Here is a 15537-nt window from a genome sequence, read left to right on the forward strand (position 1 = left end):
CTCCAGCAACCCTCAGTTTGTTTCCTGAGATTAAGAGTCTCTTGTGGTTTGTCTCCCTCTCTTGTTTTTTCTTGTTTCATTTTTGCCTCCCTTCTCCTATGATCCTCTGTCTTGTTTCTCAAATTCCTCATATCAGTGAGATCATATGATACATGTCTTTCTCTGATGGACTTATTTTGCTTAGCATAATACCCTCTAGTTCCATCCATGTCATTGCAAATGGCAAGATTTTGGGGTTTTTTTGATGGCTGCATAATAATTCCATTGTATATATATACCACATCTTCTTTATCCATTCATCTGTACCTGGTTTCTACTCATTTCCTCTGGGCTCTGGGGTGGCAGTGGGTGTTTCAGGAAACTATGCCTGGCACTGGGTGTAATCTTGAAGTTTTTCCTTTAATATCTAAGTTGGGGTCCCCTCTGCTCCATGCAGAGTTTTGGAAAAGTCTCCCTTTAGGGAGGGTAGACATGTGGAAGATTAAGGGATATATAACCACGGAAGTACTGAATCTGGCCCCAAAGTCCGGATTGCAAGCTGCACTGCCATCGGTCCAGAGGACGACCCTAAGAAAGGCCCTCCAAATGTTCCCTGCTTTGCCTGGTACTGATTTAGGGTCCTCCTGGGAGATGAGCTACTGGGAGACAGACAGACAGACGGGTGGACAAATCTGACTCTCCAGTGGATGGACATCTGATGAGTGAGTGACTGATGGATTCTCAGACGCAGGTCAGACTGTGAGATGTCAACACAGGAGATGGATCTGTCAGCCAGAAGGTCAGGCATGTGACTTTGAGACCGACTGACCGCAGGGCCTGAAGGCCTGGGAGCCTGACACTTGCCGACTCGGCCGCGAGGGGGCGCCGCCACCCTGTCCGGCGTGGCCCACCGCTGCCTGGGCGCGCGCTCGCGGCCCGGCGGCGGGGCGGGGCTAGCGTGCGCACGGGGCGGGGCCAGCTTGCTCCCGGGGGCGACCGCGGGCGGGGGCGGGGCGCGCGTGCTCGCGGGGGCGGGGCGCGCGCGGCGGCGGCGCGTTCTGTTCCCGGCCGAGGCTCGCGGCGGAAAAGTTGTGGGGCTGAGAGGAGCGGCCCCGGGACGGGCGGAGAGCGGGACGCCGAGCCGGCTCCCGGCGCCCGCGGTCCCGCCATGGACGACCTCGGTGAGTGAGCGGGAGGCCGAGGGAGGAGGCTGCGAGGGGCGCGCGGCCCCGGGCCGGGCGGGCGCGAGCGAGCGGCGGGGGCCGCGGGATCCCGCCCCCGGCGACCCGGGTCCCGGCTTTGCTCGTTGAATACTGGGGTTCCGCGGGGCCGGGATCCCCGGCTGGGCCTGAGTCCCGGGCCAGGCCGGCCTCGCCGCCGTCCTCACAGCCGCCAGCCCCCGCCTCGGGGACGGCCCCACCTCCGGACCCCGGACCTCGGGGACCCACCCCCATCTCCCAGACCAGCCGTAGGGGCCAGCTTGCACCTCAGGGACCCGCCCCGTCCGCCCCAGGGACGGACCCCCCACTGCCTGCACCACATCGCCTCCCCCGCTGTGGGACCCTCCCCTCACAGACGGCTCCCCCACCCCCCACCTCACTGATCGGCCGCCCAACTCGGGGAACAACAGCTGCCGAAACTCGGTTGGTCCCTCATTTCCAGGACCTGCTCCCACCCCTTTAAGGACCTCGGCTTCAGGGATAGCCCCTCCAAGGCCACCCCTTTCATTTCACAAGTTAAAGATGAGCCTCCAATGACCACACCCCCACAAAGACAAGTTTCTCTCTGTCCTTCCCCCCCTCCCCCCCGGCCCAACCCAGGTCTGGGCACCCTGTTCCATGGGCTGGTCACTCCACTTCCCGACTGCCTGTCCACTCTGTGAACCAGCCCCTCCCCTTTCCTATCACAGATGAGCCTAATCCTCGAAGAGTAATTTGGGGAGACATGATTCTTCCCCCGCTCCCAGAGTCTGGTGCAGTGCCAGGGGAATGAGGTGGGAAGTGGGCCCCAAGGTATGGCCATCTCTGGACTTGTCCGGGCTGGCAGAGTTCCTCCCACCCCCCAGCATCCAGCCTTGCTGGAGGCCACACAGGTAAGGAGGACAGGATGCCCATAACAGAGTTTTACTGTTTTCATGTTATCAGAGCTCCCAAACTACTCTTTTCAGTCCAGTCTTGACCTGGTGTTAGGACAGGGAAAAGTATCTCCTGAAACCTGACACTAAACCCAAGGGGGTTCATGCCAGGGTTCTAGGAATGCCTTCAGTGACCTGAACCCTGGAGTGAGAGGATTCACTCTTCACTCCTCTCTCCCTCCCCTTCATGCCTGTAGCCAGAGGGCCTCTGAGCTGGGGAGGTATTGGGGGGGGGGGTTAGTTTCTTCTCTGTAGGAGCCTTGTCTTCCCTCTCTGGACTGTGGGTGGCTTGTGTGACCACTGATGCTTTCTCTGTCCCAGGCTCTGAGGAGCAGATTCATCAGACAGCTCTGACTGGCCGCCCCCAAGCACACAGGGCGCTAAGTTAAGACTGGCTATTTGTAGGTGCTGGACTTCCAAGGGGTCAGGGAGGAGGACCGCCAGCTTCCTTTTGCAAAAGATCAGGGCGCCGCCGAGAGATCCTGGTGCTGGGGATGGTGTGCAGTCCTGCCTGTTTTGCAGAGTGTGGTGGCTGCCAAGCATAGTTCTGCCTTTGGGTCAGCCTTGGCACCCATTTTTCTAACACACTCACGATTGGCATGGCTTGCAGGCAGGTATTTTTTTCACATAAAAAATAAGCTGAGAGGAGACTGGGGGATGTTTTTTGAACCAGGATCTGAAAGTCTTGATGCTTTCCCAGCAGGAACTGAGGAGCAGAGTTATGGTTTCTAAAATGCTGATGTGTTTCTGTTGCTTTTCTACAGTCCCTTCCACACAGTAGTGTTTGAAGGTCTGAGAGAGTTTTGTAGAGTTTGCTGTTGGAGTCCAGAATTCCTCTTTTCTGACAGTCTTCCATTTAGGGCCAGGAAACTGAGTGAGTCTCGGGAAAAGAGTATACTGGCAGAGGGGACTGCAGGAATTGAAATTTGCTGTTTATGGAGTGCTTCCCCATACCTCAACTTGTCCCATCCTCCCTCACAGCAACCCTTTATAAGAGCCCCTTACTTAGGGCCACTGCTCTCATTACTACCTGCCTTTTACAAATGGGGAAAACGGACTCAGAGAGGTTGATTCACTTGCCCAAGGCTGCACTGCCATGGAATGACCAAACCATGACTAGAAGCCCAGTCCTTGGCTCCTAGATCTGCAGCTCTCGTGTACCAAGAGGTCTTTCTTCCCGAGGAGGGGGTGAGCAGCACGTGAAGGAGGGGTCGCAGGGGGTTGGTGGCTGCCGCCTGTAACTTCCGCCACCTTCCAGCACAGACTCCCCAGTTGTTCTGGGCTGCCTGACTTCCTTGGACCAAGCTCCCAGGAGGCCAGCCACGCCTGGCTGCCCCGGAGCCCCTGGGTGGGAGCAGTGGGGTGAGCAGGAAGGGGAGAGGAATTTGCCTCTGTGCTCAGGCCCCATCAGCTGCCTGGTTGGCTGCACCTCAGCTGTTTTCCTTAGTTAGGGTGGACACAAAGGCCAGGCCTCTTGTTTTTATTTTTCTCCTGAGAGTGCTCTCAGCTGTGAGCCTCCTGGTCCCTGAAACAGGGGAGAGTTTATGGTCTGTCCTGTGGCAAGGCTAGAGGCGGCAGAGTCTCTGCTGTGGCTTGGTTTTTTTTTTTTTTTTGGTCTTAAAAACTGGGGAACTCTTCCCTCCCCAAAGCGGCTAGTGACAGCCTCACTATGTGCTGTTTAATGAGTTACAAATTTATAGCTCTTTGGGCAGAAAAACAGAAACACTGCCCTTCCCTGTGTGTTCTCTCCTCTTTGTGCTGCAGGGGTGGTTGCTGGTAGCTTTTCCCATTACTGTTTAGATGCTGGTTTGGCCCAGAGTTCGCTCTGTTGAGTTCTGGCCGGAGTTTCCTGGACAGAGTTCCCACAACACTGAGATGCACTCTGATTACGGTTTCGGACCCAACTCCTCGCTCTCCCCTCGTTCATGTTCCTAGTGCTCTTGGGGGGGGGGGGGCTGTGACCACAGCTGCGGTCCAATAAAGGTCACGTGTGCTTGATGGGAGACAGACATCAGACTCAGCACTTTAGGGGTATGATCACTGCCATTCCGAGAGGGAGGTGTTTTATCTCCGCTTTACACATGGGGAAACGAGCTCTGGGAGGTTCACTGGGGGAAGCTGGGGTTGGAACACAGACTGATCCAATTCCAGATCTAGTGAACTAAATCATAATAAGGTTAAGTGCTGGGTGAGGTGACTAACTGGGGGGTGAGCCATGGGCCTGCTGACTAATTGCTAGTTACCTTCAAAATTTGTGCTCTGGGGGCCATCCCGAATAAACGGCCTCTATGGTAAGGCGTGGGTCCAGTTCAGACCTTGATAGCTTTGCCTTCCCATTTCTTACAGGGGGAACAGCCAGCTGTTGGCAATGCCCAGTTGCTGCTAGAATCTGGACATGTCTTCTTTCAGCTTCTCAGCAGTCTTGACCCTCTGAAAAACAGTGCCTCATTGTCCTTAGGGGGAGTGCTAGGGGGGTAGGGGAGTTGCCTGGGGCATTCCGGGCTACGGAGCCTCCCTGTTTCCATGGAAAGTCCGGACTTTGGGCTTGCCTGTCTGTGGTGCCTCTGTGTGTTAGGCCAGGGTCAGGGCACCCAGCTGCTGGGCCCACGGCAGAGGCAGCCTGGGGAACGATGGTGCGTTCCATGTCCGCGCCGGAGCTTCCCCTGGGCTATACACTAGCGAGGTGCAGAGCTGGGCTCCGAACCCTGGGTGTTTGGTTCTCAGGCAGGTGCGCTCTCCATTGTGCTAAGCTGCCTGCTGCTCCGTGTGGAGAGGTTCGGGTTGCTGGGGCCATAGCCCTGCCGCTGTGGGTTGGAGGTCTTCCAAGGGAGCCTCGCAGTATTCCCTCCAGCTTCCCCAGTGATGGCCATGCATTGAGAGGCTGGGTGGGTCTTTGGCTGGAGCGCCGCTCAGAAGGCTGGAGTTACTGCAGGGGTACTAAGCAGCGCCTGTCCCCCATATAACTCACCATGCGTGGAGTGTGCTGACCCTCCAAAGCTTCCTCGGGCCTTTACCTTGTTCCAAGGCCAGAGAGTTGAAAAACTCCTCCCGCCTCCACCTCATTGCAGCCCTTCCCTGGGTTGTCCTGGTCTCAGTGCTTCATTAATAATAACAAACAGCTGTAGAACTCTTTCCCATAGTTTTTATTGAGCACTTAAACTGCGTACAGGCACTGTGCTGGGCACCTTACACGCATTGTTTCCCTGACTCATGTCGGCGATAGGAGGCACAGGTTCTATTATTATTACTACTGTCCATTTTACAGACGACGAAACTGAGGCACAGAGAGGGTTAGCCCCCTTACCCAAATTCTGTTAACTAGTGAGTGGCAGGGCTGGGGAGTGCAGAGTCGGGCTTGTAACCATTTTTACCGCTCTGTTCATGATGCTGGATTGGATCTCGCTTGCCTGTTGGTTTGGTTGTTTTCCATTTCTAGGATGCTAATCTGCCCCCTCCCCACAGCCTCCATTCTTCCCCTCCCCACGGTCTCCCCCATTCATCCTCTTCCTGTTCTCTGGGCTTCTTCCCTCTCCTTCAGTCTTGCTCGGGATGGGCTGCTGGACTGGTGGCAGAGGGTCTCCTGCTCAATGCCCTCCCATCCCCCATCCTCCCCCCCTTCAGTCACCTGTTCCCCTTGGGGCAGAGGGTAGTCCTCTGAGGTCCCTCTTCTACGCCTGGTTGGAATCGGAATCAAGCCCTCTATGCCCTTGGCCCATACAGATGTGCTCCTGTCTTCATTCAGGTGTTTGTATGTTGCCACCCCTGGAGCAGACCCATTTCCAGAGGAGGAAGTCTTTTAAGGTGGAGAATTGAGAGTGTCCTCTGGGAGGGAGAGAGGGCGAGAGAGAATTAGGGGGGCTGAGTTTTCCCAGAAACCTTGACAAAGCTCCTGATTAAAAGGGGTGTTCAGGAATTGTCTCCTCCCCAGGAGAAGCCCAGAGCCTTCCCAGCCCCCAGGTCTACTTTGCCTCTTCAGTTGGGGGCCTGTTGGGAGTCACACATCTGGCCTAAAGCCTGCATTCACGTCCCGATAAAGCCTTCCAGCTAACAGATTGATTGCCTAACCAGTGGGACTCAGGGCTGGCCTCTCCAGGGAGGCCTTGGACGCTGGGCCGATGGCAGGCAGAACGTGTGGTTGGCCAGGCCCGGCAGAGCCCCCGGTGGCCAAGTTTTCCCTTAAAGATGGCCTTTTAATGCTTATTTCTTGTGTGATTGTGGTATTGTGGTTTTATGGGTGAATATTATCATTGTTAGGTGCATGTTAAAAGTATTTGGGAGTAAAATGTCATGATGTCTGAAACTCAGTTTGAAATGATACAGTAAAAAAAAGGGGTGTATATATATATATATGGAGAGAGAGAGAGAGAAAGCCTGCAAACGTGTGCCTGTTTATACAAAATGGCAAAATGTTAATGACTGAATCTAGGTAGAGGGTATGTGGGTGTTCATTGAAATGCTCTTTCAGCTTCTCTGTATGTTTAGACACTTTCATGACTAAAAGTTGGAAAAAAGTAAAACGTGGCTTATTCTAGAGCGGGCTCAGGGTTATTCAGCCAGGAGTGTACATAAGTGTCCACCTGTGACCCTCGGCCTCCTGGGACGCTGTGCCCCCGGTGGAAAGACTGGGTGGGCCAGCAGGAGCCAAGCAGGCCAGGGATGGTCAGGATCTATAACTCTCAGCTCGGGTTGGGGCACACAGCCACAATGACCCACGCAGTAAAGAGGACAGGGCCAGCCAGAGACAGCGAGCTTCCACAGTGCGGAGGCAGCCTCCGGGGTTATTTTGGGTGTGGTGACATTAATCAGACGAGGGTCAAGGCAAGGGAGATGCTGGGCTCTGGGCAGAGTTTCGAGAGGGTTGCCTGGGTGGGATGGGAGCAAGGCTTTACAAAAGAATAGCCTCTGGGCAGCTGGAGCCTGGGGGAGGGGACGAAATGCCATTTGCCTCACATCATGAACCTCTTATCTGTGGCCAAAAGAACACCACTAGCCTGTGGGCAGCGTGGGCCAGAGTGGCCCCCAGGCTCTTGCTTGCAGCTCAGGTCTGGCCATCCAGCCTTCAGTCTCCCTCTCCTGGAATCCCCACTTCCCAGGTCCCTCTTGTCTTGTTTTGTGCTGACTCAAAGCTGGGCCACTTGGGCCTGCCATCTGTTTGGGAGAAATAGCTGGATTCTGGCACCAGTGGCCCCCTTGGCTTTGAGGGCCTGGTGCCTACTAGGAAGATTTTGGGCAGCCAGCAGGCTCTTTCTTGTAAGGGGAGCACTTCACGTGAGGGTCTGCTTTGAGACCCATGTCTGTCCGTCGGCCTGCAAGGACACGGAGGCTGGCCGCTTGGTGGGGATCAAGGGATCTTCCTAGTGAGGGCTCAGAGTGGTGTGCCATGGCCTTTCTCTGCCTGTTTGAAACGCAGCATGATGTGTGTTTTATGGGGGGGGGAGGGGCGGTGCTGTGAGGAAGCTGTATGTAATTCTTGGCTGGGACTCAGGTAATTGTTTTAATGAAATGGAATGCAGCTTATTCAGAACTCACTTGGCAGAGACAGCCATGTTCTGTTCTGTTTTCTTGTTGGGGAGAGCAGGGCGCACATTTGCAGCTGTTTGAATAGTAGAGCCCTGGGTGAGCGTGAAGGTGGGCGGAAGGCTCCGGGGAGCTCTTTTCGGTTTAGCTCATGGATCCTCAGGCTGCTTGAGACGCCTCTGGATAGCAGTCTGTGTATCCTTTTGAATAAGCCCTGGAGACGTGGGCCTTGCTCTCGACAAAAAATCCTGTTGAAACCAGGCTGTAAAATGGGCCTGCAACCTGCCTCCTGCATCGTTGGGAGTCCGTGGGCGACGAGGGGTGTGGGAGCTCCTGGCACACAGCAGATAGACCGTCCAAGGCTGTTCGCCCACCCCACACATCCCTCCACCTCAGCACCTTTTATGAGCGCCCCCCCGCCCCCCCATATATCCCATCAGCATAGACCTGACGTGGCCATCAGTGGGTCCCTTTTTCTTCTGGTTCCCTCTCTTTACCCATCTGCCCCTTTTAACTTCTTTGTCACGTCTTTACTTTGCTCCTTTTCTGTTTTTAACACAGCCTGGGCCATTCTTCCACGTTTTTTCTTTTGCTAAGAATGCATCCCACTCTTTAGTGGCCTATTTCCCCCTCCCTCCCTTGAGATCTGCTTCTCCACAGACACCCCCCCCCCCCCCCCCGCCCCAGCTTCCTTCCCATTTCCTTCTCGAATCCCTCTGTGGGGGCCCACCTCTGTGTTATTCCAAAGGCATCTGCTGGCTCCCCGTTTTGCTCCTAGGTACCCTAGGTCAATTTATCTACTTGCGTGATCTCTTTTTTCACTTGTGTGCTGGCGACTCCTAAATTTATATTTCCACCCCTGACGTGGATTCTATTGTCCAGATTCTTCCGGCCTGCACGCCAGCAAAGACCCAGCTCATTTCCTCCTCACTCTCTCTTCGTGGCCTCAGGCATTGTCTGCTCTCTCTGTGATTGTCCCCTCTCTTCTCTTGGCCTATGTGACATCATGGGCCTTTGCTCAACACTTTGAGATTTAGACAACATTTTCGTATGCTTCATCATTGTTGATATGATTCTGACCACAATTCTTTGGGTTGGGTGCTAGTTTACCCCATTTTGCAGATGAGGAAGCTAAACTGCAGCTCCAGGGACTTAGGGACACACCCAGTGTCACCCAGATCCTGATGCAAGAGCTTGACCTGAGTGTCACCTTAGACCCTCTGGCACCAAACCCATTCTCTTTTTGGTTCTTCATACTGGAACCACAGGTTGGATTTGGCCTGAAGACCCATGTTGCTTGGCCTTCATAGTATTTAAAAATATTCCAAATTACTGTTGGATCCTTAAACAACACGGGTTTCAACTGTGTGGGTCCACTTATATGTGGTTTTTTAAAAAAATAAATACAGTATAGGGCGCCTGGGTGGCTCAGTCGTTAAGCATCTGCCTTCAGCTCGGGTCATGATCCCAGGGTCCTGGGATCGAGCCCTGCATCGGGCTCCCTGCTCAGCGGGAAGCCTGCTTCTCCCTCTCCCACTCCCCCAGCTTGTGCTCCCTCTCTCGCTGTCTCTCTCTCTCTGTCTCTGTCAAATAAATAAATAAAAATCTTAAAAAAAAATAAATAAATACACTATAGTTTTGTCAATGCATTTTCTGTTCCTTATGATTTCCTTAACGTTTTCTTTTCTCTAGCTTACTCTGGTCTAAGAATATAATATGTAATATACAAAATATGTGCATAAAATATAATATACATACAAAATACGTTTTCATCGACTGTTTATATTATCAGTAAGGCTTCTGGTCAACAGCAAGCTATTAGCTGCTACATTTTGGGGGACTCAAAAGTTATATGTGGATTTTCATAACTTGACTGACAGAAGCCACTTATTGAAATGTTGATATTATTAAAAAAAAGAAGTTGGGAGCGCCTGGGCGGCTCAGTCGTTGGGCATCTGCCTTCAGCTCAGGTCATGATCCCAGGGTCCTGGGATCGAGCCCCGCATTGGGCTCCCTGCTCGGCAGGAAGCCTGCTTCTCCCTCTCCCACTCCCCCTGCTTGCGTACCCTCTCTCTGTCAAAATAAATAAAAAAGTAAAATAAAATAAGTTATATGTAGATTTTCAACTTCTCAGGGAGTCAGTGCCCTTAACCCCTGTGTTGTTCAACGGTCAACCGTGGTTGCCGACATTTAAAACATTAGGAGTTACACATATAAATCCATACGGTGTCTCTTTTGAAGAAATCAGTTGGCTGCCTTGGATGCCCGTCCTCCAAGGCACCACTGGGTTGGCCTCAACAGCTCCAGCCCTCTCGTTGGTCTTCTCCGTTGGCCTGCAGTGGGCCTGCTTGGGGAGGTTCTTAGAATGCTCTCTCTCTGCCCCATGTTTATGGCAAATACATACTTGCTAAATCTAGGGGATTTCTTTTCAAGATTTTCAAGATTTTATTTATTTATTTATTAAAAAAGTAATCTTTATACCCAATGTGGGGCTCGAACTCACAACCCCGAGACCCAAGTGTTGCATACTCCACTGGCTGAGCCAGCCAGGCGTCCCATCTAGGGGCTTTCCTAAGCTTCATTCTCTGTGTTAGATATGATTTCTGACCACTCCAAGCACTTAGCTTCGCCTAGAGTCTGGATCTTTTTTTTTTTTTTTTTTTAAAGATTTATTTATTTATTTATTTATTTGACAGAGAGAGAGAGAGGCAGACACAGAGAAAGCACAAGCAGGGGAAGCAGCAGAGGGAGAAGCAGGCTCTCCGCTGAGCAGGGAGCCTGATACTGGGCTCGATCCCAGGACCCTGAGATCATGACCTGAGCCGAAGGCAGACGCTTATCGACTGAGCCACCCAGGTGCCCCTAGAGTCTGGATCTTGGTCCAAGTTGCCGAAAATTGCCTCCTTCCGTGTCTGTCTCCCCTCCCCCTCCTCCTTTAAGATCTCTGCAGCGGCTGCCTTGAGGCGGCTTTTTTCTGGTTCAAACCAGCCAACCTCTTGACCCTCCCACTTCAGTATAATGTAAATTGGGCTTCTTTCCTTTTGTCTCCCCCTCTGCCCTGTAGGCCCCTTGAAGACAGGGGTCTTATCTGCCTTTCAAGCTTCCCTAAGTGCCAAGTTCAGCTCATTCTCTGCAGTTGCTTAATACATATTTGATGGTGGTTGATGATTAAGTGGGTTTGAACTGCGGACACCCACCGTGATGCCAGACCTCCAGCAAACCTCTTCCTCTGCTGGAGAATCCAAGCAGGCGACCGTTTGGGTTATAGGTTGGTGGGGAGGCTGCATAGTGCTGCGGACAGAACACAGGCTCTGACATCAGCCCTCCTGGGTCTGTATCATTGCTGCCACTTGCTGACTGCATGACCCTGGCAGGTCACCTCACACCCTTAGCCTCAGTGAAACAGGCACACTTCTAGAAGTGCTTTAAAGTACTCAATAAGGGGGCGGGCCCCTGGGTGGCTCAGTTGGTTAAGTGTCTGACTTTTGCTTTTGGCTCCGGTCATGATCTTGGGGTTGTGAGATTGAGCCCCGTGTCAGGCTCTGTGCTCAGCGGGGAATCTGCTTGAGATTCCCACCCCCCTCAAATAAATCAATCTTAAAAATAAAGTACCCAATAAATGTTGATGGTTGTTATTATCATTCCTGCTTGGAATAATCGAAACACTGCTTGGGGGCCTTGGCTTTCTCTACATTTGATCTTAGCCCAAAGGCCAAGAAGCGATGGCCTTGGCCTTCTCTGTCACCTCTCCACTTGACCAGTCTGCTGCCTGTGTTTGCTGTGGCCTTGGTGGCAAACATGTGTTTATTTTTAATTTTTAATTTTTTTTTACTTTTCCCCAGTGTTGAATAGTAGTGGGTAAAGAGGACAGGTGGCAAACATTTAGTGCACATGAGCCTGGTTGACCATTCAGCTGAGCCTGAGGGAGGAATCAGACTTGGGTTATCTCCTGGGAGGATGTGATTTGGGACTCTCATGGCCCTGTGGGGTAGAGAGTTTGGGGGTGCAACTCTGGAGATGAAATGGTTGTCCCCTAGTGCTGGTGTTATTAAGTTGGGTTTTGGTTGTAAGACATTGCATTTCCCCAGAGCCTCTTTGGTGGCTTTGAGGAGGAAGTGACTGGGGAAAGAGGTCGCTCAGTGGCTAGGTTTATACCAACTGCTCATCTAACACTAACGTATGAGAGCTGCACAGAGAGCGGCCCTGGGATCCACTTCCGGTTCAGTACTGGGCTTCTCCCAGAACCCACAGGCCTTCCTCTGGTCAAGGAAGGCTGTGAACGATGCTCCATGACATCTCTAAAGCCTCACGGGATGGGTCTAGGCCACTGAGGCTCCTAGTAGCAGGAAGGAAAGGGAGAGTTTGGTTTTCTGGACCATAAACTGAGGTTTTTGTCAGTTGAGTGAACCCAGCTAATAGCAAGAAGCTGGCCCAGTGGCTGGGCTGCCCTGCCTGCCTCTGGGACTTTTTAGGGGCAGTGAATCTGTTAGGTCAGCCCTCAACTTTGTGGGGAGGTAGAAGTGGTTCAGAGAGTCCTGGCCAGGCTTTTCCTCGCTCTCTGTTTCCAGGAACATTCCTCTTCCTTAGGTGGAAATGGGAGTGTCCCATAGCCTGCACTTGGTTTCCTCTGGATTTGCCATCCTCCGCCCCTGGACTCCTGGCCTGGCTGACCCACTAGGGTGGTTTCTCATCACTGCTGAAGTCCAGGACAGCCAAGTCGGCTTGGCTTTTCTGGGGTGGGCTCAAAGGAGAGGCCGTGCCTCAGAGACCCGACGTGGCTACCCTGCTGGGCTTGCTTGGTCACATGTTGCCTGTCTTGGCGCCGTGAGTGATGTGTGGCTTCCTCACCCTTCCTTAGTAGAGTCAGCCTAGCTGCACCCTTGGGGTGAGCTGCTGGGTAGTGGGGTGGCCTCATTTCCTCCCTGCCTCACCAGCTCAGATGGCCTCTTCTGTGTCCTGAACTTTCCAAGAATTTCTGCCCCTTTTCTCTCTTCGGAAGTCAGTACTTGAAGTCTTTTTGCCTGCCTGAGGCATCCACGCCGGAAACAAGCTGGGGAAAGAAGAGAAGTGTCACCTGGAGGCGGTTGTCACAGCTTCCTGTGGCCACTTGTGGTCATCTGCTTCCAAACATCCTGTTTGCGCCCCGAGAGCAGCAGGAATGCTGACCTGGAGATAGCTGTTCTCTGCCTGACCTCGTTCAGAGGCATGGGGGCCAGGGGTGTCACAGTCCATCTGTCCCCCTGGGACCCTTGGTTTGCTGGTCACTGGCTGTTGATGGTGTTGCTGGTAGCAGCTCCTTTTGGCATCTCTGGCTTGGACGTCATCTCTACTCTGCCCTTCCTCTCCTCCCTTGCTTCTTCTGCCTGTGAGATTTGTCCTCTGAATGTTCTGTTGGGTGTGATGAGTCAGCGCTCCCCTTTCTGTGGTTCTGGACCCATCTAGTCTTCCTTAGACGCCTCCCTACACTGACAGAGCTGGAAGAAGTCTTAGGATATCCCCTACGGGTGTGTGTGTGGGGGGGGTCTCCAGCCCATTACCTTCCTCAGTCAGAGTGACGCACTTCTTATCAGTTTCTATATTGGATTTTTATCAAAGACTACAATTGCACAAGGAGCTTTGAGGCTTTTTAAAACATTGAAAATAACAGTGTAAAAACATTTGAAAATCACAAGGTTCAATCCACGCCTGTTATAGGTGGGCAAGCCCGAAGCCCTCTGAGGAGAAAGCACTTGCCCAAAACACTCCGTAGTAGAGCAGAACTGTGTTTTTTCCTCTTTCTTACCCTTTTTGAGGAATATGTAGGGTCCTGGTTTTCTTCATTTCTAGAACTACACACCTGCCACAGTGTAGCCTGAAGCTTGTTTTTCTCTAGGGACCTTTCTCCTGTCATTTTGTATCTGATACTGTTACTTTTGTAAAAAGTTTTTATGTCAAAAAGATACATGCTTATTACAAAAATTTTAAACTTTTTTTTTTTTAAAGATTTTATTTATTTAACAGAGGCAGAGATAGTGAGAGCAGGAACACAAGCAGGGGTAGTGGGCGAGGGAGAAGCAGGCTTCCCGCCGAGCAGGGAGCCCGATGCGGGGCTCGATCCCAGGACCCTGGGATCATGACCCGAGCCGAAGGCAGACGCTTAACGACTGAGCCACCCAGGCACCCTACAAAAATTTTAAAAAGGCATAAGAGAGAAAATGTTTGCCCTTTCCCCAGCAGGGTTAACTAGTAATATTGTTAACAGTTTGGTGTGTATCTTTCCCAACCATTTTCTGTACATTTATAAATACGTAAGCACCCAGATGATATACATACCCTTCACTGTGTTGTTGTTGTTTTTTAAATAAAGTGAAACTCATGGGATGCCTGGGTGGCTCAGTCGGTTAAGTGGCTGCCTTCGGCTCAGGTCATGATCCCAGCGTCCTGGGATCGAGTCCCACATCGGGTTCCTTGCTCGGCAGGGAGCCTGCTTCTCCCTCTGCCTGCCTCTCTCCCTGCTCGTGTTCTCTCTCTCTCTCTGACAAATAAATAAATAAAATCTTTAAAAAAAAAAAAAAGTGAAATTCACATAACATACAAGTGACCATTTTATTTTATTATTTTTTTTAATTAAAGGTTTTATTTATATTTTGGAGAGAGAGACAGAGCACAGGTGGGGAAGGCATGGCAGAGGGAGAGGGAGAAGCAGACTCCTCACTGAGTGTGGAGCCCGATGGGGGGGCTTGACGACCCTGAGATCATGATCAAGAGTTAACCCACTGAGCCACCCAGCTGCCCCTAGAATATTTTCATCATCCCCAGAGGAGTCCCCATACCCATTCAGCAGTCTTTCCCCCTGCCACCTCCCCCAACTCCTGGTCATCACTAATCTGCTTTCTGTCTCTATGGATTTGCCTATTCTGGATGTTTCATATAAGTGGAATCTTATGGTATGTGGCCTTTTGTGATTGGCTTCTTTCATCCAGCATACTGTTTTTGAGGTTCATCCATGTTCTAGCATAAATCAGTACTTCATTCCTTTTTATGGCTGCATAATATTACATTGTATGTCTGTATACTGCAGTTTGTTTATTCATTTGTCAATGGATGGATGTTTGGGTGGTTTCCACATTTTGGCTGTTGTGAATAGTATTGCTGTGACCATTTGTGTTCAAGTTTTTATTTGCATACCTGTTTTCAGTTTTTTGTTGTTGTTCTTTATGTCTCTTTATGTCTCTTCACTGCTTGTAAAGTTTATTTTTCTATATTGTTGTAAATGCCTAATAAAAGACTAATCATATTCATGTTTTTTTTTTTTTGAGGAGAGAGAGGGGGAGAGAATCTTTTTTTTTTTTTTTTCCTGAGAGAGAGTGTGTGAGGGGGGCGGGAGGGGCAGAGGGAGAGAGAATTTTAACAGGCTTCACACCCAGAGCAGAACCCCACACAGGCTCAATCTTATGACCCTGAGATCATGACGTGAGCGGAAATCAAGAGTCAGCCGCTTAACCGACTGAGCCACCCAGGCGCCCCATTTTACTTTTAATATTTAACTGTCTTTTTCCTGATTATCAATGTTATTATACATGTTCATTGTAGAAAATTTGAAAACTGCAAGGGTGCCTGGCTGGCTCAGTCAGTAGAGCATGTGACCCTTGATCTCAGGGTTGTGAATTTGAGCCCCACGTTGGGTGTGGAGCCTACTTAAAAAAAAAAAAGGCTACAGAGATCCAAAGAAGGAAATGATGAAAACTGACAGAGATAATCTGAGAGAACCACAATTAATATTTTAGTGCATTTTTGTAAAATCTTCTCAGCACATATATATTTACATAATTGAATAATTGCCACCATTACTATAATGTTTACCCTGTGCTAGACATTGTTCTAAGTGCCTTACTTGCATTATTTCCCCTTCATAACGACCTTACAAA

At 51.3% G+C, this 15537-nt stretch overlaps 1 protein-coding gene across 2 annotated transcripts in view; it reads left to right on the top strand.

Annotated features, from left to right (window-relative positions):
- The first annotated feature begins 1048 nt into the window (after positions 1–1048).
- Positions 1049–15537, top strand: part of PXN (paxillin) — a 47541-nt gene continuing 33052 nt past the window's right edge. For both annotated transcript variants that reach the window (XM_044920931.1, XM_044920932.1), the window contains exon 1: positions 1049–1160. In XM_044920931.1, coding sequence (XP_044776866.1) covers positions 1148–1160 — 13 coding nt within the window. In that variant the 5' untranslated portion in view covers positions 1049–1147. The remainder of the gene's footprint in view (positions 1161–15537) is intronic.

The sequence above is a fragment of the Neomonachus schauinslandi genome, chromosome 14 (assembly GCF_002201575.2).
Source record: "Neomonachus schauinslandi chromosome 14, ASM220157v2, whole genome shotgun sequence".
NCBI lineage: Eukaryota > Metazoa > Chordata > Mammalia > Carnivora > Phocidae > Neomonachus > Neomonachus schauinslandi.